Genomic DNA, 26,544 nt, shown 5'->3' on the forward strand with positions numbered 1-26,544 from the left:
AAGGCTCTGGAGTAGGACCTGAACCCATGACCTTCTGACTCAGAGGCTCAGAGGCAAGAGTGCTACCCACTGAGCCACGGCTGATGCCTTGTTTTATAGCTACCGTTCGAGAGGCAATCAGGGAGCAGACACTTAGTAACAAATCCTGTCTTGAACAGCAACTGGGATTGCTGCTAATGTCAGAGCAGAAGCATTTCTACTCAAAATGCTCCCAGACTGCCTCAAATTGGTATTGGTAACACAAAGAACCATTGAGAAACACCAGTATGTGTAAAGAGCCATCATTGTAATGTTTCAAACTACATGTTAATTAAGATGAATCTTCTTAGATAGCATGGCGATTAAGATGAAGTAATAATAGGAAGGATAAACACAGTTGGTGGTTTCCGTTTACAATAAAAGCTGTAACTAAAGTATATTTTTTCCGTAACATCGGTATTTCTCCTGGATTCTGATTGAAATGCATTATTCACAGGGTCGTCGACTATTACAGACATGGACACGTATATGGACATGTTGAATCCAGAGGTGGGCCCGCGGAAAAACAAGGCAGCCAGAGACAAGGCTCCCCCACCACCTCCCACCTTCCCCGCACCTCCCCCGCCCGTGACCTCTGACCCGCCGCCACCACCCCCCAGCTACCCAGCACCAACCCCCCCGGAGGCACAGCCTTCTGCAGAAATGTACATGCACGTGAAGAGTAACCTCCGACGTGTCGATAATGAAGCGCCAAAAAAACTCGAGGTGAGGAGGCTATTATTCGTTACCGCGGCAAACAGACATCCAAACATCTCTTGATAGAAGTAAGTCGTGTCGCGGCGAATAGGCAGGAGGCTGGCACACATATCACTGCAGGTGAAGCAGGTGGCAGATTGAGTTAACACGAGCTTCCATCGAACGCGCCCTTTTACGGCCTGTCACGGTTCCCTTTTGAACGATTTTTACAAAATATATCAAGTACCCGATACTTGTCGAATGATAACTCTAAACGGAGCCTCTGCTCTAAAACCAATCACAGAAACAAAAGATTAAACTGAAGAGAGGAGCTGCCGGCGACAAAGGTACCCGAGCAATTAGGCATTTTTGGGGCACTGGCTTGAATAATCGTCTGGGGAGGTTGTCGCCCAAGGGGCAGCAGGTAGACGAGGAAGAGGAGTGGGGCCAAGGCTTGATCCTTGGGGAATTCCAGTGGTAGTTGTACTGTAAAAGCTTCATGGGTTCTTTTGCTTAAGAATTTATAGCAACATATTGCTATTAAGAATTAGTTGGTTTATGAGCAAAGGTTTAATACTCACACCACACATTACCAGTTCATCCACCAGGCTCACAACCAGCTGCCTCGTCGTGGATCCCCCAAACCCAGCTGGCTGGGGTTTTATTCAGTCTTGTGAACATCATGTGACTGGCTTAGCGCCTCCCAACTCATCAGCTCTACCAATCGGTGAGCATACTCACAGGCGCAGACGTTACAGTAATGGTGTAGGTGACACGAAGGGAAGCCATTGCTGAAGATGCTCTGGCTGCAATCAGACAGGCAAGAGTGGAACTCAGCGAGGGCTGTCCCATTGAGCAGGGCAACATAAGAACAGAAGAACATAAGAATTAGGAACAGGAGTAGGCCATCTAGCCCCTCGAGCCTGCTCCGCCATTCAACAAGATCATGGCTGATCTGGCCGTGGACTCAGCTCCACTTACCCGCCCGCTCCCCATAACCCTTAATTCCCTTATTGGTTAAAAATCTATCTGTCTGTGATTTGAATACATTCAATGAGCTAGCCTCAACTGCTTCCTTGGGCAGAGAATTCCACAGATTCACAACCCTCTGGGAGAAGAAATTCCTTCTCAACTCGGTTTTAAATTGGCTCCCCCGTATTTTGAGGCTGTGCCCCCTAGTTCTAGTCTCCCCGACCAGTGGAAACAACCTCTCTGCCTCTATCTTGTCTATCCCTTTCATTATTTTAAATGTTTCTATAAGATCACCCCTCATCCTTCTGAACTCCAACGAGTAAAGACCCAGTCTCCTCAATCTATCATCATAAGGTAACCCCCTCATCTCCGGAATCAGCCGAGTGAATCGCCTCTGTACCCCCTCCAAAGCTAGTATATCCTTCCTTAAGTAAGGTGACCAAAACTGCACGCAGTACTCCAGGTGCGGCCTCACCAATACCCTGTACAGTTGCAGCAGGACCTCCCTGCTTTTGTACTCCATCCCTCTCGCAATGAAGGCCAACATTCCATTCGCCTTCCTGATTACCTGCTGCACCTGCAAACTAACTTTTTGGGATTCATGCACAAGGACCCCCAGCTCCCTCTGCACCGCAGCATGTTGTAAATTCTCCCCATTCAAATAATATTCCCTTTTACTGTTTTTTTTTCCAAGGTGGATGACCTCACATTTTCCGACATTGTATTCCATTTGCCAAACCTTAGCCCATTTGCTTAACCTATTTAAATCTCTTTGCAGCCTCTCTGTGTCCTCTACACAACCCGCTTTCCCACTAATCTTTGTGTCATCTGCAAATTTGGTTACACTACACTCTGTCCCCTCTACCAGGTCATCTATATATATTGTAAACAGTAGTGGTCCCAGCACCGATCCCTGTGGCACACCACTAACCATTGATTTCCAACCCGAAAAGGACCCATTTATCCCGACTCTCTGCTTTCTGTCAGCCAGCCAATTCTCTATCCATGCTAATACATTTCCTCTGACTCCGCGTACCTTTATCTTCTGCAGTAACCATTTGTGTGGCACCTTATCGAATGCCTTTTGGAAATCTAAATACACCACATCCATCGGTACTCCTTTATCCACCATGCTCGTTATATCCTCAAAGAATTCCAGTAAATTAGTTAAACATGATTTCCCCTTCATGAATCCATGTTGCGTCTGCTTGATTGCACTATTCCTATCTAGATGTCCCGCTATTTCTTCCTTAATGATAGCTTCAAGCATTTTCCCCACTACAGATGTTAAACTAACCGGCCTATAGTTACATGCCTTTTGTCTGCCCCCTTTTTTAAACAGAGGTGTTACATTAGCTGCTTTCCAATCCGCTGGTATCTCCCCAGAGTCCAGAGAATTTTGGTAGATTATAACGAATGCATCTGCTATAACTTCCGCCATCTCTTTTAATACCCTGGGATGCATTTCATCAGGACCAGGGGACTTGTCTACCTTGAGATCCATTAACATGTCCAGCACTACCCGCCTAGTGATAGTGATTGTCTCAAAGTCCTTCCTTCCCACATTCCCGTGACCAGCAATTTTTGGCATGGTTTCTGTGTCTTCCACTGTGAAGACCGAAGCAAAATAATTGTTTAATGCCTTAGCCATTTCCACATTTCCCTTTATTAAATCCCCCTTCTCATCTTCTAAGGGACCAACATTTAGTCACTCTTTTCCGTTTTATATATCGGTAAAAGCTTTTACTATCTGTTTTTATGTTTTGCGCAAGTTTACTTTCGTAATCTATCTTTCCTATTTTTATTGCTTTCTTAGTCATTCTTTGCTGTCGTTTAAAATTTTCCCAATCTTCTAGTTTCCCACTAACCTTGGCCACCTTATACGCATTGGTTTTTAATTTGATACTCTCCTTTATTTCCTTGGTTATCCACGGCTGGTTATCCCTTCTCTTACCGTCCTTCTTTTTCACTGGAATATATTTTTGTTGAGCACTATGAAAGAGCTCCTTAAAAGTCCTCCACTGTTCCTCAATTGTGCCAACGTTTAGTCTGTGTTCCCAGTCTACTTTAGCTAACTCTGTCCTCATCCCACTGTAGTCTCCTTTGTTTAAGCATAGTACGCTCGTTTGAGACACTACTTCCTCACCCTCAATCTGTATTACAAATTCAACCATACTGTGATCACTCATTCCGAGAGGATCTTTTACTAGGAGATCGTTTATTATTCCTGTCTCATTACACAGGACCAGATCTAAGATAGCTTGCTCCCTTGTAGGTTCTGTAACATACTGTTCTAAGAAACAATCCCGTATGCATTCTATGAATTCCTCCTCAAGGCTACCCCGTGCGATTTGATTTGACCAATCGATATGTAGGTTAAAATCCCCCATGATTACTGCCGTTCCTTTTTCACATGCCTCCATTATTTCCTTGATTATTGTCTGCCCCACCGTGAAGTTATTATTTGGGGGCCTATAAACTATGCCCACCAGTGACTTTTTCCCCTTAGCATCTCTAATCTCCACCCACAATGATTCAACATTTTGTTCATTAGAGCCAATATCATTTCTCACAACTGCCCTGATATCATCCTTTATTAACAGAGCTACCCCACCTCCTTTCCCTTCTTGTCTATCTTTCCGAATTGTCAGATACCCCTGTATGTTTAATTCCCAGTCTTGGCCACCATGCAACCATGCTTCTGTAATGGCCACCAAATCATACCCATTTGTAATGATTTGTGCCGTCAACTCATTTACTTTATTTCGAATGCTGCGTGTGTTTAGGTAGAGTGTTTTAATGCTAGTTTTTAAACCATGATTTTTAGTTTTGACCCCTCCTGCAGCCCCTTTATATTCATACATATTGTCCCTTCCTATCACCTTGTGGTTTACACTTACCCTAGTGCTACTCTGCTCTGTTGCCTCCTGCCTTTTGCATCCTTTCTTGGGGTCCTGTTCACCTGAGGAACGAGGCGTTGGAGAAGGATGGCGAGATTGACCGTGCCAAGCGCTGCCGAGAGGTCAAAGGGGGTGATAAAGCGCCGCGATTGCCATCACAGAGGATGATATTTGCGGCTTTGGTTCGAGCCGTTTCAGCGCTGTGGCAGGGGCGGGAAATCTGATCGGAGAGACTCAAACGTGTTGCAGGAAAGGTGGGCACGGATTTGGAAGTTGACAACACGTTCAAGGACTCTGGAAAGGAAAGGGAGACGGGAGATGGGGCGGTACTTTGCAAGGACAGAGGGGTCAAGGGTGAGAGTTTTGAGGAGGGAGGTGACAATGTTGGTTTTGAAAGGGGGATGGTGGACCAGCGTCTGAGAACACAGGGAACCATTTACAATGGCTCGGGGGGGCGGGACGGGGCGGCGGACAGGAAAGGGAGATGGTGGTCAGCAGTTTAGTGGGAATAGAGTTACAGGAGCAGGAGGTGAGTCTCATGGACCAGATGAGCTGGGAGAGGGCATGAGGGGAGATGAGGGTGAAACTAGAGAGAGCTGCAGCCTCGGGCCTAAGGCAGGGGAGGGTCCTGCGGGGAGCTTTTGCTCGATGGGCAAGGGGAAGCAGCAGCATGGGTGGTCTCAACCTCAGTGGCTAAAGTGACCATGATTTCCTCACACCTTGTTGGAGATAAGGGTAGAAGTGGGACAGAGGAGACGGGTTTAAGACGGCGGCTGGTGGTGTAGAAAAGCAGCCGGGCTTACCTTTGGCCTCCAGGATGTTCTTGGAGTGGTGAACGGTTTTGACCGAGGCGAGGGAGGCCCTGATAGCATTTGATGTGATCCGACCAGATCTGGTGATGGGTGGCTAAACCAGTTGTGCGGCAGATACACTAAAGTCTTCTCCCCCTTGAGGGAGCAAAGATTGGAGACATTCCGGGGGTAATGACTGGGTGGCGAGAGAGTAAATATTTTGCTGGAGATAAGGGAATCTGGGGCGGGGGGGTGGCGGGAGGGGTGGGGTTGAGCAAATCGACAACTGCAAAAGTATTATGGTGAATGGAAGGCCAAAGGCTGCAGAGTTGGGAGTTTGAAAGGGCAGATGTAAGTATCCATGCATCGATCCAAATGTGTCAAAATCCAACCACAAATGCTAGGTTTTATTTCTGTCTTTTTTCTAAATAAATATTGCTGTTTGGCATTACCCTTGTCAAAGAGGGGCATTTGATTTAAGTGTCAACAAAATAGTTGTACCAGTACCAGCTAGTCACTGGAAAAGATTGGCAGGACTGATTGAAGAGACGCCCTTCACCCTTACCTTCATACAGCATGTTGCCCAAATCCAGACGGGCTGCAGTTCAAGATGCAAAAAGCTTCCGTGAAATCAGTCGCTGAGCGCGTTGCATTTGGTTAATAGAAATACACGATTTGCACATCTGCAGTTGCTCACCAGGTAAACAATGGAGAACAAAGCACAATGCAAACTGCCATTACCTCAGCACGTGTCATTCACAGGGCAACACAGAATGGCTTGGGTAAACAGAAAGCAATTTACTCTTTGGATAGAATCTGATGTTAAATGGCATTGGATACGAATAAATTGCATGAAATTATAGTCTGAAAATTACTATGGCCCATACCAGAATCATAGAATCTTACAACACAGAAGGAGGCCATTTGGCCCATCATGCCAGCTCTTTGTTAGAGCTCTCAAATCAGACCCACACCCCCTGCTCTTTCCCCGTAGCCCTGAAAATGTCTTCCTTTTCAAGTATATATCCAATTCCTGTTTGAAGGTTACTATTGAAGCTGCTTCAACCACCCTTTCAGGCAGCGCATTCCAGATCACAGCAAACAGCGGACAAATATTTGATGCTTTCAGATGACATTCTATTTTAATGCTGGTGTTAATTCATTTATTTTATATCCGTTCAAACTGCGGCTACAGGGATGTCACACAAATGCGTTAAGTGTTCACCTGTATCTTCGAGGCTTCTGGGCATTGGCTCCAGCTCGTGTGGGACACAAACAGCAGCATAGACCGGTTGGGCCGATGGCCTGCGGCTGTGCTGTAGATTCTCTGTAATTCTATGTCAAATGTACCAACTCACGCCGAGTGACGCTGAATTCCATATGAATGTTTTCGCCATTCCACCATCTTGTCAACATCCCCTTGCAACGTCTTTGGTCCTCAAATGTATTTACTGTGCCTCCTATTTTAGTTTCATCTGCCAATTTGGGCATCGCCCCCTCTAACCCTGCCCCCAAATCATTGTCAACACTGGGTGCAGTGGGCCAACAGGCACCAGGACTGGCCTTTAGAAAAGGCGGGTGAAGCAGGGGATTGGCAAAACACATCCCTGACAACATTCCCATCTCCGTCTGTCCCAAATCCACCGGAAAACCGACGGCTCAGTCAGGAAAGTCGAGGCCATTTTGACTTTCTGAACGTGGACCCCTGTCATTTTTAATTAGATGGAGTGGAAAGTAGAATAGTCCATTTTTTGGGTTTTTTTTTTTGGGGGGGGGGGGGATTTATTCAACAACAACAACAACTTGTATTTATATAGCACCTTTAATGCAGTAAAACATCGCAAGGCGCTTCACAGGAGTATTATCAAGCAAAATTTGACACCGAGCCACATAAGGAGATATTAGGGCAGAGTTTAGTCAAAGAGGTAGGTTTTAAAGAGCGTCTTAAAGGAGGAAGGAGAGGCAGAGAGGTTTAGGGAGGGAGTTCCAGAGCTTGGGGCCTTGGCAGTTGAAGGCACGGCCACCGATGGTTGAGTGATTATAATCATGGATGCTCAAGAGGCCAGAATTGGAGGAACGCAGGCATCTGGGAGGGTTATGGGGCTGGAGGAGATTACAGAGAAAGGGAGGGGCGAGGCCATGGAGGGATTCGAAAACACAGATGAAAATTTTAAAATTGAGGTGCTGCTTAACCGGGAGCCAATATAGGTCAGCGAGCACAGGGGTGATGGGTGAGCGGGATGTGCTGTGAGTTAGGACACAGGCAGCTGAGTTTTGGATCACCTCTAGTTTACGTAGGGTCGAATGTGGGAGGCTGGCCAGGAGTGCGTTGGAATAGTCAAGTCTAGAGGTAACAAAGGCATGGATGAGGGTTTCAGCAGCAGATGAGCCGAGGCAGGGGCGGAGTCGGGCGATGTTATGGAGGTGGAAATAGCAGATAAGTGGTCAGAAGCTTATCTCGGGGTCCATGACACCAAGGGTGAAAACAGTGGGGTTCAGCCTCAGACAGTTGCCAGGGAGAGGGATGGAGTCGGTGGCTAGGGAACGGAGTTTGTGGCGGGGACCAAAAACAATGGCTTTGGTCTTCCTAGTATTTAGGTGGAGGAAATTTCTGCTCATCCAGTACCAGACAAGCAGTGTGACAACTTAGAGACCATGGAGGAGTCAAGAGAAATGGTGCTGAGGTAGAGCTGGGTGTCGTCGGCGTACATGTGGAAACTGACGCTGTGTTTTTGGATAATGTCGCCGGGGGGCAGCACGTAGATGAGAAATAGGCCAAGGATAGATCCTTGGGGGTCACCAGCGGTCCTTCAGATTGATCCAGGAATGGGACAGTTCAGACCTCTTCAGCTCGTGAGTTCAGTTTGATTCTGAGGCCCAGTGACGGCCGCCAACTTCTGGCTGCTTGTATTGCTGGGGGTTTCATCACGTGACCTCCCGCCTCATCACTCCGCCCCTACTTTCCCGCTATTGGTCCATGCACCGGGTGCACTACCTCCCTACAGCCAATTGGAAAGGGAACACATTTTTTAAACAAATCAGATTAAATGTGACTGTTGGTCAAACAGCCATTTTTCCACAATTCCACTATTTTTAAAACAAATAAATGAAAATGTTCCAAAAAAATGAACAAAAATTACCTAATTTCTTTTCTTGTCCCGAATGAGTTTTCTCCTGGGTTGTTTACAGCAGTGTCCTGGAAAGTAATCTTCAGTTTCTGGATACGTCAGGACAACCCTGGAGGATTGGTAACCCCAGGCCTAGTGCATCGTTAAACCGAGGCCGTGAGTTTGCTCAGGGCTTCTCCCAGACTGCCACGGTATCTTTACGCATGTGCATTACACAGCACAGAAACAGGCCATTCTGGTCTTGATGGTGTTTATGCCCCATGCCATTCTTTGTCTAACCCCATTAACATATCCTTCTATTCCTTTCTCCCTCATGTGTTTATCCAGCTTCCCCTTAATTCCATGTATATGGTTGTGATGCAGGGCAGGGGAAGCCCCCTACCCTCTTCACCTCCTCCCCTCTTGCCCCCTTCTCCCCTCCTCTCGTCCCCTCAATTCCTCCCCTCCTCCTCTCCCCTCCCCTCCTCCTCTCCACTCCCCTCCTCCCCTCCCCTCCTCCCCTCCCCTTCCCCTCCTCTCCTCTCCTCTCCTCCCCTCCATCCCTCCCCTCCTCTTCTCCCCCTCCCCTCCTCGTCCGCCTCCCCTCCACATGCCCCCTCCCCTCCTCATCCCCCCTTCCCTCCTCTACTCCCCTCCCTCCTTCCCTCTCCTGTCATCCTCCTCTCCCCTCCTTCCCTCCCCTCCTCCCCCTCCTCTCCCCTCATCTCCCCATCTCCCCTCTCCTCACTTCCTCTCCTTCCTCTCTGCTCCTCCCCCTCCTCTCCCCTCCCCTCATCCTCTCTCCTCCACCCTCCCCTCCTCTACTCCCCTCCCTCCTTCTCTCCTCTCCTCCCATCCTTCTCTCCCCTCCCCTCCCCCCTTGCTCCCCCCCCCCCCCCGGTGAAAAGGCAGTGACTTTTGGTGACCAGACTTAACAAAATATGTTGTTATGTTGCAATTAAACTAATTATAAAAGCAGCAATCACAAATGCATTTTGCAGTTGAATGCTTGTGTCAAACCTTTCGGCCTTGATTAAACTTATTAGGGGTTGAAGGAGTAGGACTCCCATTGTGTTGGATCACAATTGCCCGCTCACTGAGTGCTTTTGTTTACTGAGCACTGAGCACTGAGTAACCTGTGCAATTAGGAAAACCTACACTCTTTAATTAACATCAAACTGGTGCTGAAACTGTGTTAATGTAACAAAATAATTAATTTCAAGTAATATTCTCCCTGGGAATGTTGGCTGTTTCAACCTTCCCATTCATTAAATGGCCTACTATATTGGTTACATAAAGTTTTTGAACTTGTTTTCAGCAGGCTGTGCTGCTTTGTGAGAGTCAATGTTTGAAGACTAAATCAGTGCAGCAACAGCAACCTGTATGCAAATAAGGTAGAATGGACTAGAGTGGTTCCAGGGATGAGGATTATAGTTACATGGATAGACTAGAGAAGCTGGGGTTGTTCTCCTTGGAGCAGCAAAGTCTAAGAGAAGATTTGATCGAGGTATTTAACATCATGAAGTGTTTAGAGAAAGTAAAAAGAAACAGTTTCCAATGGCTGAAGGATCGATAACCAGAGGACACAGATTTAAGGTGATTGGCAGAAGAACCAGGGGCGACATGAGGAAAAACTTTTTTATGCAACGAATGGTTAGGCTTTGGAATGCACTGCCCGATAGCACGGTGGATACAGAGTCAATAGCAGCCTTCAGAAGGGAATTGGATAAATACTTGAAGGAGAAAGTATTGTCGGGATATGGGGACAGAGCGGGGGAGTGGGACTAACTGGATCACTCTTCGAAAGAGCCGGCGCAGACTCGATGGGCCGAATGGCCTCCTTCTGTGCTGCACTATTTTATGATTCTATGGCTTACATTTATACAGCGTCTTTCACAAGTGTGGGACGTCCCAAAACGCTTTACAACCAATTAAGCACTTTTGAAGTGTAGTCACGGTTGTTTCTCTCAGGTAGATGTGAAAAATCCTTTGGCACTATTTCGAAGAAGAGCAAGGGGAGTTATCCTTACCTGTGTGTCCCTCAATCAACATCTGAAGCAGTTTATTTGGTCATTGTCACATTGCTGTTTGTGGGAGCTTGGTGTGCATAAATTGGCTGCTGCGTTCCCCACATCACAACAGTGACTACACTTCAAAAAAGTACTTCATTGGCTACATTATGCGCTTTGGGAAGTCCGGTGATCGTGAAAGGCGCTATATAAATGCAAGTGTTTCTTTTCATGTCTGGGCCTGTTGTAGACTAATTGATAGAGACTGATTGCTATGATTAGTCAACAACTCCATTATTGTTGTATCGTGTGATTACCGGGATGGGAAAAGCTGTAGTAGATGGACCTTCCTATGTTCCTATTTCCATCATTTCCTTGCCCTGGGGTAAAAAGACTGAGGCCTAGTTAGGTTTGCCAACTCTGGCTGGTTGTATTCCTGGAGGTTTCATCACATGACCCTTCCGCCTCATGTTCACTTTGTGTCATTCAGTCCTGTGCTGGTACTACCTGCAGTACTGATGTTCAGATCAAAATGTTTAACAAACAGATTATTACTTGTTACTGCTAACCGATTTGCTAGGTTTCGGAAAGCTAAGTGAGAGGGCCAATGTTCCCGGTTAGCCACGTGGCGCTATCTGCAAATCTCGCACTGCCAGCTCCATGCAGAGCCGGATTAAGGCTATGAGGGGCCTAAGGCTAATAGGAGGGAAGGGCCTATATATGTACTATATATGGCACACAATTCATAAAATCATCACAAACAAATATAATTATATATTTATCCAAATTTAACAATTAACAAAAATCAGAGCTATTTACATTAAAAAACAGCATACAATTCAAATCGAGAACGGTTTCTTCCTGGCTTTAAACTGTGATATCAAACACAAAATTATCTGAATACATATTTTCAAACAATGGGTGGTAAGTTCCTGGCCTTGACTGTGGCAAACAAATTACAAAAATGAAAGCTATGTAGATAAAAAAAACCCAGCAAATACAGCATACAGTTCAAGCAGACATTGGTTTCTTCCTTGCTTCAACTGCGATATCAAACAAAACGTTCTCTGAATACGTTTCCTCAAACAAAGACTGGTTTCTTCGTGGCCTTAGCTGTGGCAAAGTGGTGAATAATATCATCAAAATTTAAAGCCCTGACAATTTCACTCTCACTGCTCAAAAGAGACAAAGCAGCGAGATGCTCCTGATTCACATAGAAACATAGAAACATAGAAACATAGAAAATAGGTGCAGGAGTAGGCCATTCGGCCCTTCTAGCCTGCACCGCCATTCAATGAGTTCATGGCTGAACATTCAACTTCAGTACCCCATTCCTGCTTTCTCGCCATACCCCTTGATCCCCCTAGCAGTAAGGACCTCATCTAACTCCTTTTTGAATATATTTAGTGAATTGGCCTCAACAACTTTCTGTGGTAGAGAATTCCACAGGTTCACCACTCTCTGGGTGAAGAAGTTCCTCCGCATCTCGGTCCTAAATGGCTTACCCCTTATCCTTAGACTGTGACCCCTGGTTCTGGACTTCCCCAACATTGGGAACATTCTTCCTGCATCTAACCTGTCTAACCCCGTCAGAATTTTATATGTTTCTATGAGGTCCCCTCTCATTCTTCTGAACTCCAGTGAATACAAGCCCAGTTGATCCAGTCTTTCTTGATAGGTCAGTCCCGCCATCCCGGGAATCAGTCTGGTGAACCTTCGCTGCACTCCCTCAATAGCAAGAATGTCCTTCCTCAGGTTAGGAGACCAAAACTGTACACAATACTCCAGGTGTGGCCTCACCAATGCCCTGTACAACTGTAGCAACACCTCCCTGCCCCTGTACTCAAATCCCCTTGCTATGAAGGCCAACATGCCATTTGCTTTCTTAACCGCCTGCTGCACCTGCATGCCAACCTTCAATGACTGATGTACCATGACACCCAGGTCTCTTTGCACCTTCCCTTTTCCTAATCTGTCACCATTCAGATAATAGTCTGTCTCTCTGTTTTTACCACCAAAGTGGATAACCTCACATTTATCCACATTATACTTCATCTGCCATGCATTTGCCCACTCACCTAACCTATCCAAGTCGCTCTGCAGCCTCACAGCATCCTCCTCGCAGCTCACACTGCCACCCAACTTAGTGTCATCCGCAAATTTGGAGATACTACATTTAATCCCCTCATCTAAATCATTAATGTACAGTGTAAACAGCTGGGGCCCCAGCACAGAACCTTGCGGTACCCCACTAGTCACTGCCTGCCATTCTGAAAAGTACCCATTTACTCCTACTCTTTGCTTCCTGTCTGACAACCAGTTCTCAATCCATGTCAGTACACTACCCCCAATCCCATGTGCTCTAACTTTGCACATCAATCTCTTGTGTGGGACCTTGTCGAACGCCTTCTGAAAGTCCAAATATACCACATCAACTGGTTCTCCCTTATCCACTCTACTGGAAACATCCTCAAAAAATTCCAGAAGATTTGTCAAGCATGATTTCCCTTTCACAAATCCATGCTGACTTGGACCTATCATGTCACCTCTTTCCAAATGCACTGCTATGACATCCTTAATAATTGATTCCATCATTTTACCCACTACCGATGTCAGGCTGACCGGTCTATAATTCCCTGTTTTCTCTCTCCCTCCTTTTTTAAAAAGTGGGGTTACATTGGCTACCCTCCACTCCATAGGAACTGATCCAGAGTCAATGGAATGTTGGAAAATGACTGTCAACGCATCCACTATTTCCAAGGCCACCTCCTTAAGTACTCTGGGATGCAGTCCATCAGTGGGTCGTAAGACATTTTTTATTCTTTTGAGAAGAGAGAAGGAATGTTCTCCACTACAATTAGTGAAAATTCTTCATCCTTTCATAAGCATTCATAATTATTAAACCTGATGTTATTTATGCATTTATCCTATGAACAGTGTTCATAAATTTCCGGGTGAATTTTTGGGGGATATTTAGACATGTTTCAAGATTGTCACAGAATTTTACTTTGAGCTATAAGGATGCAATATTTTGCACCTCTGAAGATATAATTATGCAGTTATATATGATATTGCTTAACCAAACTTGTGACAAAGATTTAGGGTTAATGATATAAAAATTAGAGCCTAAAGTCAAGGGCCTAAAAAATATGAGGGCCTAAGGCCTTATTAACTGATGGGTTAATTTGGCCCATGATCCATGGTGTTCGAATGGCACAACTCGCACATGCACGGTAATTTGAACGGGCTGCATCGTCCCTTAAAGGGACCGTGCACCCAAAAAAAATTATTGGGAACTTTGGCCAAGGCCCATAGTGCAGGACCGCGCCAAAGGTATAAATGACGAGATGAGGTAAGTCAAGATGCAGCAATTAGGCGACGCACCTGAAGGAGGAAGAAAAGACTGAGGGAGGTAAAGAGTTCCAAAGCTTTGCGGTCAACCAATAATGCCACGTAACTGGAAAAATTAGCACATTCGAAGAATGAAGGAGCATATCAAGCACGGTCGAGGACGCTAACAATATTCCAACAGTGGAGAGTCAAGGGGCTATAACAGGGGAGGAACTTAACACAATCACAATCACTAAGGAGGTAGTACTCAGTAAGATAATGGGACTAAAGGCAGATAAATCCCCTGGACCTGATGGCTTGCATCCTAGGGTCTTGAGAAGTAGCGGCAGGGATTATGGATGCATTGGTTTAATTTACCAAAATTCCCTGGATTCTGGGGAGGTCCCAGCAGATTGGAAAACTGCAAATGTAACGCCCCTATTTAAAAAAGGAGGCAGACAAAAAGCAGGAAACTATAGACCAGTTAGCCTAACATTTGTGGTTGGGAAAATGTTGGAGTCCATTATTAAAGAAGCAGTAGCAGGACATTTGAAAAAGCAAAATTCAGTCAGGCAGAGTCAGCATGGATTTATGAAGGGGAAGTCATGTTTGACAAATTTGCTGGAATTCTTTGAGGATGTAACGAACAGGGTGGATAAAGGGGAACCAGTGGATGTGGTGTATTTGGACTTCCAGAAGGCATTTGACAAGGTGCCACACAAAAGGTTACTGCACAAGATAAAGGTTCATGGGGTTGGGAGTAATATATTAGCATGGATAGAGGATTGGCTAAATAACAGAAAACAGAGAGCCGGGATGGATGGTTCATTCTCGGGTTGGCAACCAGTAACTAGTGGGGTGCCTCAGTGCTAGGACCCTAACTATTTGTGTAACGTAGCCAAATTTGCTGATGATGCAAAGATGGGAGGAAAAGCAATGTGTGAGGAGGACACAAAAAATCTGCAAGAGGACATAGACAGGCTAAGTGAGTGGGCAAAAATTTGGCAGATGGAGTATAATGTTGTAAAATGTGAGGTTATGCACTTTGGCAGAAAAAAAAATCAAAGAGCAAGTTATTATTTAAATGGAGAAAGATTGCAAAGTGCTGCAGTACAGCAGGACCTGGGGGTACTTGTGCATGAAACGCAAAAGGTTAGTATGCAGGTACAGCAAGTGATCAGGAAGGCCAATGGAATCTTGGGCTTTATTGCAAAGGGTATGGAGTATAAAAGCAGGGAAGCCTTGCTACAGTTATACAAGATATTGGTGAGGCCACACCTGGAATACTGCGTGCAGTTTTGGTTTCCATATTTACGAAAGGATATGCTTGATTTGGAGGCAGTTCAGAGAAGGTTCACTAGGTTGATTCCGGAGATGGGGGGGTTGACTTATGAGGAAAGGTTGAGTGGGTTAGGCCTCTACTCATTGGAATTCTGAAAAATGAGAGGTGATCTTATCGAAACGTATAAGATTATGAGGGGGCTTGACAAGGTGGATGCAGAGAGGATGTTTCCACTGATAGGGGAGACTAGAACTAGAGGGCATGATATTAGAATAAGGGACCGCCCATTTAAAACAGAGATGAGGAGAAATTTCTTCTCTGAGAGGGTTGTAAATCTGTGGAATTCGCTGCCTCAGAGAGCTGTGGAAGCTGGGATATTGAATAAATTTAAGACAGAAATAGACAGTTTCTTAAACGAAAAGGTGATAAGAGGTTATGGGGAGCGGGCGGGGAAGTGGAGCTGAGTCCATGATCGGATCAGCCATGATCTTATTGAATGGCAGAGCAGGCTCAAGGGGCCGTATGGCCTACTCCTGTTCCTATTTCTTATGTTCTTGTGTTTCTTATGTTTATCAGTGGCGGCCAAATTAGATAGCACACCGTGAAAGCAGCACAGATTTGTGATGCCCCTTCACTAAGTAAGTTCCAACCTCCATCCACCACCTTCTTCCCTTTCTTTTTTCTCAGGAACGTAGGAACAGAATTGGCCATTCAGCCCCCACGAGTCTGTCCTGCCATTCAATGCGATCATGGCTGATCTGTATCTTAACTACATCTATCTGCCTTGGTTCCATAACCCTTGATACCCTTGTCTAACAAAAATCTATCATTCACAGTATTGACATTTTCAATTGACCCCCAGCCTCAACAGCTTTTTGGGGGAAGAGGGTTCCAGATTTCCTCTACTCAGAGTACTGCTATAATGTTACCTTTATACGCCTTTATTGTGACTCATAAAGTGAATTTTCAAAAACAACTGTGTTGCATTTTGTATTTTATAGTCTCTTTAACATTCTTAGTTCAACTTTTCTCTCTTTATTTGGGAGATCTCAGACAGCCATGTGCAGCTCTAAAATGGCGTTTCTTCACTGACCCTCTCTCTCCACACAGCTCCCTATACCTCCTAGCTAGAGGGCACTATACATTATCTCGTTACACCTTTCTTTTCATAAGAAACAAAAATGAATTAAAGTTAGCTTCAATACAAACAGGTAATTAACTTCTTATGATTACATGTAGCAAACAACTACAAGTTTAACAAACAACAACAAAACTTTGTCTTATTGATTCTTTCTCCAAGTGTTGCATGTTTCACACTTTGAAACATAGTCTTTTATATCACTGTTCAGTCCTGGCCAGTAAACGGATTCTCTGGCACGTTGAAGAGTGCTCTCGATGCCAGTGTGAGCAGCATGAAATCGCTGACGAATGTCGGATCTCAGGGATGTTGCTATGACACAGCGATAGCCTCTGAATACTATGCCATCCAGTGTTGTGAGTTCGTCACGAACTTTGAAGTATGCATATGTTTCAGGCGGGCATTCATGTGTCATTTCTAGCCATCACGTTGCGATTTGTTGTATGACCAGTTGCGCATTGTATGGTAGTCAGTCCTTGTTTGGAGAGTGGGAGAAAGTCCACCATGTGGAATCTTTCCACTGCAATTTCTGTCTGTGATTGCTCCATGTTTTCGAGGTATGCGCACGAGAGGGTGTCTGCTAGGTACATTTCTTTTCCTGGTTGTACTTTATTTCAACGTCAGATTGGTTGAGCCAAATGAGCAGACATTGTAGTCGCTTGGGTGCTGCAGATAACGGCTTGCGTCGTATAGCAACCAAAGGCTTATGGTCTGTCCATAGCGTGATCTTGCGACTGTATACATATTGATGGTTTCGTTCCATTTCGAAGACTGTCTTGGTGTGTGTCCCTGGGAACAGCCCGTAGAGCACAGAGTCCTGTGTTACGGAGCTGCTCGGGATGAACCTCGACAGCAACCACTGCATCTCCTTCAAGACCTGCCTTGCAAAGGGGCAATCCCGAAGGAGATGGATGACAGTCTCGTCCGCACCACAGCCAACTCTGAAACCCTGGCTGTGCATGAAGGATCTGACGGGTAGGGCCCTCCTCACCAACCAAGCTACGTCTTGGTGCTTGTGTGAAAGCTCTGGCGATGAGACGGTCTGCCAAACGAGTTCGACAGTCTGCTCAGGGAACCGCCCGACAGGGTCCACCCTCTCATTTTGTAGGGCGTCCAGGACGTTACGTGCTGACCACTGTTTTATGGCCTTGTGGTCAAAGGGGCTTTTTCTGAAAAACTTTTCCACAAAGGACAGGTGGACAGGCATGGTCCAACTGGTGGGGGCGTTTCGCGGCAGCATGGCCAGGCCCATCCTTCGCAACACCGGGGACAGGTAGAACTTCAGCACGTAGTGACACTTGGTGTTTGCGTACCGGGGGTCTGTGCACAGCTTGATGCAGCCGCACACAAAGGTGGCCTTCAGGACGAGGGCCACGTTTGAAACATCCTTTCCTCCACTGTCCAGAGATTTGTACATTGTGTCTCTGCGGACACGGTCCATTTTGGACCTCCAGACAAAGTGGAAGACGGCCCGGGTGACTGCCGCAGCACAGGAGCGTGAGATAGGCCAGACCTGGGCCATGTGTAGCAACCCCGAGAGCACCTCACTCCTGATGACCAGGTTCTTTCCTGCCATGGAGAGGGAGCGCAGCTTCCACCATCCCAGTTTTTGCTTCACTTTGGCGATACGCTCTTCACAGTTTTTGGTGGACGCCCCGTCCGCTCCGAACCATATTCCCAATACCTTCAGGTAATCTGGCTGAACGGTGAAGGGAATAAAGGATCGGTCGGCCCAGTTGCCAAAGAACATGGCCTCGCTTTTGCTGCGATTGACCTTTGCTCCCGAGGCCAGTTCAAACTGGTCACAGATTGTGAGCAATCTGCGGACCGACTGCGGATCCGAGCAAAAGATGGCAACGTCGTCCATGTAGAGGGAGGTCTTGACCTGAGCGCCTCCGCTGCCTGGGATCGTCACCCCCCTAATGCCCGCATCCTTCCTGATGGACTCGTCAAAGGGCTCAATACAGCACACAAACAAGACAGAGGAGAGAGGACAGCCTTGCCTGACTCCAGATCTGATTGGAAAGCTTTCAGTTTCCCACCCGTTGATTAGAACTGCACTACTGATGTCTCTGTAGAGCAGTTGGATCCAATTGCGGATACCCTCCCCAAACCCCATTTTGGAGAGCAAGTCCATCAGGTACGTGTGCGATATCCTGTCAAAGGCCTTCTCCTGGTCTAAGCTGATTAAGCAGGTGTCCACCCTTCTGTCCCGCATGTAGGTGATGGTATCCCTGAGTAGCGCCAGGCTATCAGAGATCTTCCTGCCGGGGACAGCGCAGGTCTGGTCCTGGTGAATCACCAGCTCAAGAGCAGACTTGACCCTGTTGGCGATGACCTTTGACAGGATCTTGTAGTCCGCATTGAGCAGCGAAATGGGCCGCCAGTTTTTGATTTCCTCCCTGTCCCCCTTCTGCTTGTAGATGAGGGTGATGATGCCTTTCCTCATTGATTCTGACATACTGCTGGCCAGAAGCATACCCTCGTACACTTCCAGCAGGTCTGGGCCCATCCAGTCCCACAGAGCCCAATACAACTCGACCGGTGAGCCGTCGCTTCCGGGAGTTTTATTCATCTCGAAGGACCAGACGGCCTTTGTCAGCTCATCCAGAGTTAGCGGGTGGTCCAGACTCTCCCGCCCGCTGTCGTCTAAGACCTCCGAGATAGATGACAGGAAAGACTGGGAGGCCGTGCGGTCTATGGGCTTGATGTCATACAACCTGGCATCGAAGGATTTGCTGATCCTCAGCATATCAGGCTGTGAAGACGTCACAGAACCGTCTTCTTCCTTTAGGCTGGTGATCACAGAGCTCCCCCGTGTACCTTTTGTAAGAAGAAGCGCGAACACGTCTCATCCTGCTCGACGGAGCGGACTCTGGAGCGGAAGATGATTTTGGAGGACTCTGAGGCAAAGAGCGAGGCTTGCTGGCCCTTCACCTCTTCGAGTTCCTCCGCGACATCGACCCCCATCGACTGCAACAGGAGCAGGTTTTGCATGCTCTTCTGGAGTTGAGACAATTCCCTCTGTCTCCCTCTCGCCTCCTGAACACCTTTGAGGATGAAGAACCTCTTGATGTTCGTCTTGATTGTTTCCCACCAGTGCATGGGGAATCGCAGAGGGGTTTTACGGTTCTCCAACCTTTGTAATCCCTCTTGAGTTCCTCAACGTTTTCCGGAGTCAACAGTTTCATGTTCAGCTTCCATATCCCTCTGCCAACTTTCTGGTTTTCCTGTGGGTGACAGTCAGCCAGTAGGAGGCAGTGGTCAGAGAAGAACACCGGCGTGATGTTGGTGGATCTGACCTTGAGCGTGTGGGACACAAACAGGAAGTCTATTCTGGAATGGACAGACCCGTCTTTAAAATGGCGTTCCTTCACAGACCCTCTCTCTCAGTACAGCTCCCTGTACCTCCTAGCTAGAGGGCGCTATACATGATCCCGTTACACATTTGAGGTGTGCTGTTTATACCCCTGATCTTGGAGTGTGTGGTACTGTTCGTCAGTATAAATTAGGGGCTCAACGCTGCTTAGTATTGAAGAGACCTGTGCTGTACTTGACCGCATTAAAAATGTTGTTTGGAATTTGTAAATTTGAGCCAATAATGAGCTGTTAAATTAAACTATTCACATAAAGCTGTTGAAGGTGTCAGCGGTGACTCAGTTGTTAGCTCTATTGCTTTTGCGTCAAAAGGTTGTGGGTTCTCAGTCCCACTCCAGAGACTTGAGCACATAATCCAGACTGATACTTCGGTACAGGACTGAGGGAGCACTGCACTGCCGGAGGTGCCGTCTTTCGGATGAGGAATTAAACCGAGGTCTCGGATGAGACATTAAACCGAGGCCCTGTCTGCCCTCTCAGGTGGATGTAAAAGATCCCATGGCACTATTTTGAAGAAGAGCAGGGGGAGTTCTCCCCGGTGTGCTGACCAATATTTATCCCTCAACCAACATCACTAAAACAGATTGTCTGGTTATTAACATAGTGTTGTTTGTGGGAGCTTGCTGTGCGCAATTTGGCTGCCGCGTTTCCTACATTACAACAGTGACTACATTCTAAAACAAAAAGCTGTGAAGCACACAGGGATGTCCTGAGGTTGTGAAAGACGCTATATTTTCTTTTAAATGAAAGAGAAAAATCCATGAAGGAGTTAATTTGTTGCAATCTGGCCAGCAAGGAGTGATATAATTTGTGCACCTTCTTTGCAAACACTCTATTTGATTAAAAATCCACTTGGAGAAGATGTTTGGTCAAATTAGTCCTCGGTATAATTATCGGTTTTCTGTCTGACTCGGCATTTCCCTTGTGATTTTGACCATGGCTCCAGCACGCTATCAGCTCATTAAAAATTCAAGCTCCCTTCCACAAGTATTTGGTGACAATTCATTATTCGGGGGAAAAGATACTTTTAAATTGGGTCATTAGAAGAGCTGGGTAAAGTTAGGAGGCAAAACAAATACAGAGATGGAGAGTGATTATTGAAGGAAAATTAAATGGGAAACAAAATAATAATTTTTTTTTAAAGTAATATTGACTCCATAAAAAAAATTGTACTCCTTTCATCAATCCAACATTCCAACTTCCTTAAAAGTCAAAATGGAGAGTGAAAGCAGAATGAGAGCCCTTCTGTCTGTATTTACGAGCACTAATCTGTAGGAAAGGTCATGCACTATTGCTTGCAGTGTGCAAATGTGCAAAGTCAGTGTTGTTAAGCATGTGCACATGCAAATTGCCCTTGAATAGTCATAAATAACCAACCCCAATGGAGAAGATGGCAATCAACACCTCTCATTGAGCAGCACGGAGCAGGAATCAATTGCAAGGACCCTACCAACCAAAGATTGAAGGAGCCCATTGTGAATGGATCTTTCAAGTGAGAGTTGACACCGATACCCTGTCTGCTTACCAAAGAAGAGCTAGGAGTTCTCCTCATGACCTGGTCAAAATTCCTCCCTCAACCAACACACAGAATACCTTGTTGGTTATTTAATGTTGTAGGACTTTGCAGGGCACAGATTGGTTGCCTACATAACATTAGTAACTACACTTCAAAAAGTAATTCATTGGATATTGAGCAGTTTGAGACATACTGAGGTCACAATAATATATGGTTTCAATGCAAGTTCTTTATAAAGACAGCCCTTACCAATTGTGGGGCTGACTGCATTCTGGAGTGTTACGTACAGTTCATTGCGCATGCAATCTGTCTTACCTAGAACTTTGAGGAAGTAAGTTGTAGCACAAAAGTCCATTATTGGTGTCACGTATTTCACTATCTTGCAATGACAATAGTTATGTAACTATAACTCATGCGCACTGTACCTGTACCCTTGAAATGCACACCCTGACCACAGGGGGTGAGCTTGCAGGAGACACTCCTCACCTGGGTTTCCAGGTATAAAAGGGGAGGTCGCACCCAAGGTCATCACTCTTTGGTCCTGGGAATAAAGTGAAGGTCACAGAGTGACCGTATCTGATATATACATGCCTCGTGTGAGTTTGTAACAAGGTGCAGAGGCACTACATCTGGCGACGAGAAACGGGAATCACCGAACCACGAGGACGGCCAGCGGTGGCACAGAGGAGCGCTACTGTGTGGGTGAGGACTGGGACGACTTTGTGGAAAGACTCTAGCAGAGCTTTGTCACAAAGGACTGGCTGGAAGAGACAGCAGCTGACAAGCGGAGGGCACATCTACTGACCAGCTGTGGTCCACAGACATATGCGCTGATGAAAGACCTGCTCGCACCCCAAAAGCCAGCGGACAAGTCCTTCGAAGTGCTCAGCCAGCTGATCAGTGAGCATCTCAAGCCGGTGAATAGCGTACACATGGCCCGGCACCGGTTCTACTCTCACCAGCGTCGGGAGGGTCAAAACGTCTTGGACTTCGTGGCGGAACGGCGGCGTTTGGCCAGTCTCTGTAAGTTCGCCGATGCCTGCAGGGGGGAGATGTTAAGGGACTTTTTCATCGAGGGCATTAATCATGCCGGCATTTTCAGGAAGCTTATAAAGACCAAGGACCTGACTTTAGAAGGGGCGGCGTTGATAGCTTAGACCTTTATGGCAGGGGAAGAGGAAACCAAGCTAATTTACACATGCAGCCCTGGTTTCAATGTTGCGATGAACCAGGGAGTCAATGTTGTAAAAGTAATACAGAACCCCGCAGGCAGGCAAGGGCAATTCGACACCGCCCAGGCAGGCAGGCAAGGGCAATTCGACACCGCCCAGGCAGCAACAAGCTCCAGGGTGGGCCCGCAACAGGGACAATGGAAAGGGGATCGGCAATTCACACCATCATGAGGAACAATGCATCCCGTAATGGGACCATTCAGAATGCTTAGAAACAGCCAAACGGGCCATCAGAGAGGACTGCCTGGGAATAATCCTTTTGTTAACAGCAGTCCCAGCTCATGTTGGAGGTGCGGGGGTTGACACACTGCCAAAAGCTGCAGGTTCCAGCTTTACACCTGCAGGATTTGTAATGTCAGTGGACACTTGGCCAGGATGTGCAAAAAGGCAGTAGCGAGGCTAGTCTGCGAGACAGAGGAACCAGACGAGGGGTCTGCAATGCAGGATGAGTCCTGGGGAACAACCATGGATGCTGAAGTTCAGAGAGTTCATGTGGCTGACATCCACAGCTCATACACTAAAATGCCACCCATGATGATGAAAGTCTTACTGAATGGCATCCCAGTGCACATGGAGCTGGATACGGGAGCTAGCCAGTCACTCATGAGCGCCCAACAATTTGAGAGACTATGGCCACACAGAGCTAGCAGGCCCAAACTGGAACGCATTGAGATGCAGCTACGTACGTACACCAAAGAGATCATCCCAGTGCTGGGCAGTGCAAACTTGGTGGTAACGCATAATGGATTACAGAACCGGCTGCCACTCTGGATTGTTCCGGGAAATGGCCCCGCGCATTTGGGGAGGAGTTGACTAGCTGAGATGAATTGGAAATGGGGGGATGTGCACGCCATTTCATCCGTGGAGTGAAGTTCATGCTCGCAGGTATTGCAAAAATTTGAGTCACTCGTTCAACCCGGTGTCGGACCATTCAAGGGCACTAAAGTAGTGATACACATCACTCCGGACGCCAGACCAGTGCACCACAAAGCCACAGCGGTGCCGTACGTGATGCGTGAGAAAATTGAAAGTGAACTGGATAGGCTGCTCAGAGAGGGCATAATTTCGGCCGTTGAATTCAGCGACTGGGCAAGTCCCATCGTTCCCGTCCTCAAAGCGGATGGCTCAGTTAGGATTTGTGGCAACTACAAAGCCACCATCAACCGAGTGTCGCTGCAAGACCAATACCCGCTTCTGAGAGCGGAGGACCTCTTTGCCACGCTGGCAGGTGGCAAGCTGTTCACGAAGCTGGACCTCATTTCGGCCGACATGACTCAGGAACTGGCGGAAAATTCCAAGCTTCTGACCACCGTCACGATGTACAAGGGATTATTTGTCTACAACAGGTGTCCGTTTGGCATTCGTTCGGCAGCGGCTATCTTTCAGCGAAACATGGAAAGCTTGCTCAAGTCCATCCCTGGAACGGTCGTATTCCAAGACGACATCCTTATAATGGGTCGAGACACTGAGGAACACCTCCGCAACCTGGAGGAGGTGCTACGTCGATTGGATCGGGTAGGCTTGCGGCTGAAAAAGGCCAAGTGCGTGTTTTTGGCCCCAGGGGTCGAGTTCCTGGGCAAGAGGGTTGCCGCAGACGGGATCCGGCCCACTGAATCAAAACTGAGGTGATTCGCCGGGCGCCCAGGCCCGGCAACACGTCGGAGTTGCGATCATTCCTGGGACTTTTGAACTATTTTGGGAACTTTCTGCCGAACTTAAGCACATTGTTGGAGCCGTTACACATGCTCCTCCGTAAAGGTTGTGAACGGTTTTGGGGGGATTGTCAAGAACGGGCTTTCAATAAGGCGAGAAACCTGCTCTGTTCCAACAAACTATTGACTTTGTATGACCCCTGTAAAAAACTGGTTTTAACATGCGAAGCGTCATCCTATGGGTTTGGGTGTGTATTGCAGCAGAATAACGATGATGGTCGACTCCAACCGGTGGCTTACGCCTCCAAGTCGCTCTCCCAGACAGAACATGGATACGGCATGGTCGACAAGGAGGCACTCGCGTGTGTGTAAGGTGTGAAAAAGATGCACCAGTACCTTTTCGGTAGACAGTTCGAGCTAGTCACGGACCACAAGCCGTTAACATCCCTGTTGTCCGACAGCAAGGCTGTCAACGCTAACGCGTCAGCTCGCATACAGCGATGTGCCCTCACGCTGGCTGCGTATAACTACACCATACAGCACCGGCCAGGCACCGAAAATTGCACTGACGCACTCAGCAGGCTTCCACTGGCCACCACCGAGGGGGCGTCGGAGCAGAGCGCCGAGATGGTCATGGCTGCTGAGGCTTTTGACACTGCGGGCTCCCCCATCACAGCCCGACAGATCAAACTCTGGACCAACAGGGACCCCCTCCTATCCATGATAAAGAAATGTGTCCTGACTGGGAATTGGGCGCCCGCACACAGGGTGTGCCCCGAGGAAATCAGGCCGTTTCAGAGACGGGTGGACGAACTCTCCATCCAGCCGACTGCCTGTTATGGGGCAGCCGGGTAGTCATGCCCCAGAAAGGAAGGGAAGCGTTCATCAGGGAATACCACAGCGAGCACCCTGACATCGTGTTAATGAAGGCCATTGCCCGGTCACACGTGTGGTGGCCGGGGATTGACTCAGACCTGAAACACTGGGTTCGCAGGTGCATGACGTGTGCCCAGCTGGGCAATGCCCCAGGGAGGCTCTACTCAGCCCGTGGCCCTGGCCAATCAGGCCATGGTCACATATTCACGTAGGCTATGCGGGCTCGTTCATGGGGAAAATGTTCTTGATCGTTGTCGAAGCATACTCGAAGTGGATCAAGTGCATCATATTGAACTTGTGCACGACATCCATCACAGTGGAGAGTTTGCGTACGGCTTGCCGGACATCCTGGTCAGCGACAATGGCCCGTGTTTTACCGGCCATGAATTCCAGGAGTTTATGTCGGGCAATGGGATCAAGCACGTCCGGACAACGCCGTTCCAGCCGGCTTCCAATGGCCAGGTGGAACTGGCGGTCCAAGTCATAAAGCAGGGCATGCTACGCATCCAAGGACCCTCCCTTCAGTAACGCCTATCGCGCCTCCTGCTGGCCTACAGGTCCCGGCCGCACTCGTTCACAGAGTCCCGCCAGCAGAACTCCTCATGAAACGCACGCTCAAGATGCGGCTGTCCCTCATTCACCCAGACCTGGCAGACATTGTTGAGGGCAAGCGCCAGTCCCAAACCAAGTTCCATGATCGAGGCTCAAGGGGGAAGTTTATAGAAATAGATGACCCGGTATTTGTTCTTAACCATGCTTTGGGACCCAAATAACTTGAGGGCACCGTAATTGGCAAAGAAGGAAACAGGGTGGTCAGACTAAACAATGGGCAGATATGCCGCAAACACTTGGACCAAGTAAAGACAAGATTCAGCATAGACACGGAGGAACTGGAAGAAGAGCATGATGAGATAGCACCCACACCACTGCCTGGTTACGAGCAACAAAGACAGCCCTCAGCATGCACAGTCCCTGTGGCCAGCCCAGACAGACCGGAATCACCTCAAGTGACAGAGTGACAGAGACGCGTGCTGAGGCTCAGCCACCAGAGCCACAACTGCGGCGCTCCACGAGAGAGCGTCGACCACCCGATAAACTTAACCTTAAAAACTTAAACTAAAAGACTTAAGGGGGGGAGGTGATGTCATGTATTTCACCATCTTGCAATGACAATAGTTATGTAACTGTAACTCATGCACACTGTACCTGTACCCTTGAAATGCACACCCTGACCACAGGGGGTGAGCTTGCGGGAGACACTCCTCACCTGGGTTTCCAGGTATAAAAGGGGAGGTCCCACCCAGGGTCAGCACTCTTTGGTCCTGGCAATAAAGTGAAGGTCAGAGTGACCGTGTCTGATATATACATGCCTCGTGTGAGTTTGTAACAAGGTGCAGAGACACTACAATTGGTTTTCTATTACTGCACCATTTTGTTGGAGAACTGGTTATGATGTTCGACCACTGCTAATCAATACAGTGAAGATCTAAAGCTAGAAATTCGTCTCCATTGCACCTCCCGTTAGCGCCTCCGGGGGGGGGGCGGCGGGGTGATGTGGGGGCGATTACGGGACGCTTCCGGTTTTGTGACCGGGCACGGCGAGAATTCCCGTGGAGGGTTGTGGACAGCGGTAACCCCATGCATCAC

At 47.5% G+C, this 26,544-nt stretch overlaps 1 protein-coding gene across 1 annotated transcript in view; it reads left to right on the forward strand.

The window, feature by feature from the left end:
- Positions 1–26,544, forward strand: part of espn (espin) — a 196,131-nt gene that overhangs the window by 79,664 nt on the left and 89,923 nt on the right. Inside the window, exon 7 of the mRNA XM_070861017.1 lies at positions 494–744. Within this exon, the coding sequence (XP_070717118.1) occupies positions 494–744 (251 nt within the window). The remainder of the gene's footprint in view (positions 1–493; positions 745–26,544) is intronic.

This window comes from Pristiophorus japonicus, chromosome 18 (assembly GCF_044704955.1).
Source record: "Pristiophorus japonicus isolate sPriJap1 chromosome 18, sPriJap1.hap1, whole genome shotgun sequence".
NCBI classification, from domain to species: Eukaryota; Metazoa; Chordata; class Chondrichthyes; family Pristiophoridae; genus Pristiophorus; species Pristiophorus japonicus.